At 55.3% G+C, this 1,433-nt stretch overlaps 1 protein-coding gene across 1 annotated transcript; it reads right to left on the bottom strand.

The window, feature by feature from the left end:
• Positions 1–229: 229 nt before the first annotated feature.
• On the bottom strand, positions 230–1,255 carry LOC126487611 (endophilin-A2-like). The gene is given in 2 exon segments (XM_050120533.1): positions 230–885; positions 888–1,255. Coding segments are annotated over 2 exon segments (993 nt in total). The 5' UTR covers positions 1,225–1,255.
• Between the last annotated feature and the right edge of the window lie 178 nt (positions 1,256–1,433).

Below are 1,433 nucleotides of genomic sequence, written 5' to 3' on the forward strand. Positions count from 1 at the left end.
GGAGAAGGAGCCAGGGCCCATCGCCAGCAATGGGCTGAGAGGGTTTGAAGCATGTGGGAGCTGCCACCATCAGGAAGGCAATAGGACCTCAGAGTGGGCCTTCCCAAGTCTTAGGATGGGGGCCGAGGGCTGGGAGAGTGAGGAGGGTCCCCTGGAGGAATGTTAGTGTTTCTAGAGCACCTTGGCGTTAGACTGCTGCCATAATGTGCAGGAACTGGTGCAGGCGTGGTCACTGAGGCAGGGGCACCAGCACCTGCACATAGCTGAGCAGGAAGAAGCCCGACTGACCATGCAGCATCCTCTTGTACCAGTTCTCATCGATCTGGTTGGTGAGTGTGATGAGGTCGCCCTCGCAGCAGCCCAGCTCACCGTCATTCTCAGGCTCAAAGTGATATAGTGCCTTGCAGCTTGGCTGGTCCAGGGGTGGCATACTCCTGCTGGGGGTTCTGGTGGGCTTGTCTGCTGATCTCAATGACGAGGAAGCTGTGATCTTGGGTGCTGGGGCGAAGGGGAATCCCCCATTGAGCTGCTCTGGCTCTCCAAGGTCGAAGAGCTCCCGCAACCGGGGCTTGAACCTGGGGCGTGAGGAGGCTTCTGGCACCCGATGCTTCAGCTTGTCTGCCAGCTCCTCCAGGATCTGCACTGCCTGCCGATGGTAGTCCAGCTGGGCATCCACCAGGGCTGAGAGCTGACTCACCTGCTCAATATCAGTCTCCAGGAGGTTGTGCATGCTGGTCTCTGCCACCTCCTTGGACTCCTCAAACTTCTCCAGGGCCTGCCGCATCTCCGCATCAGGAATCTTGCCCTGTCGTTTCTTCTTGTAGTCAAAGTCCAGGCGGCGGCCCTCCAGTTTCTTCAGGTGGTGCTGGATCTCTTTCAGATCTTGTCACACAAATTCTGCAGTGGGTCGATGAAATTCTGTTTAACTTCGATGTCCAGTGAGTCCTTCACCTCAGCCAGGCGCTTCATGGACTCGCCTGCATCCAGCAGGGCATCACCAAAATTGGACTCTCCGCCCAGTTCCTTGCCGTGGCGGACCATGCATTCGCCCACCAGCCCCTCTGACTGTGGGTAGCCAGGGTAATTCACTTGGCCCCGGATCTTCGATATAGTGTTCAGCATCGTCAGCTTAGCCCATGAGGCTGGGTTGGGCTGCAGGTACTCGATGGTTCTGACCAGTACCTCTGCCATGGCCTGACTGGTAACATCCACCTTCTTTTCCATCTCTTTGAAGTCATCGCCAACTTTCTCACTGACCAGCTGGCTCGCCTTGTAGAACTGTTTCTTTTATTATTATTATTATTATTATTATTATTATTATTATTATTTATTAAAGGTTTCTGCCTCCCCCTGCCACCGCCTCCCATTTCCCTCCCCCTCCCCCAATCAAGTTCCCCTCCCTCGTCAGTCCAAAGAGCAATCAGGGTTCCCTG

This window comes from Alexandromys fortis, unplaced genomic scaffold, assembly GCF_014885135.2.
Source record: "Alexandromys fortis isolate MF-2015 unplaced genomic scaffold, M_Fortis_MF-2015_v1.1 scaffold_175, whole genome shotgun sequence".
NCBI classification, from domain to species: Eukaryota; Metazoa; Chordata; class Mammalia; order Rodentia; family Cricetidae; genus Alexandromys; species Alexandromys fortis.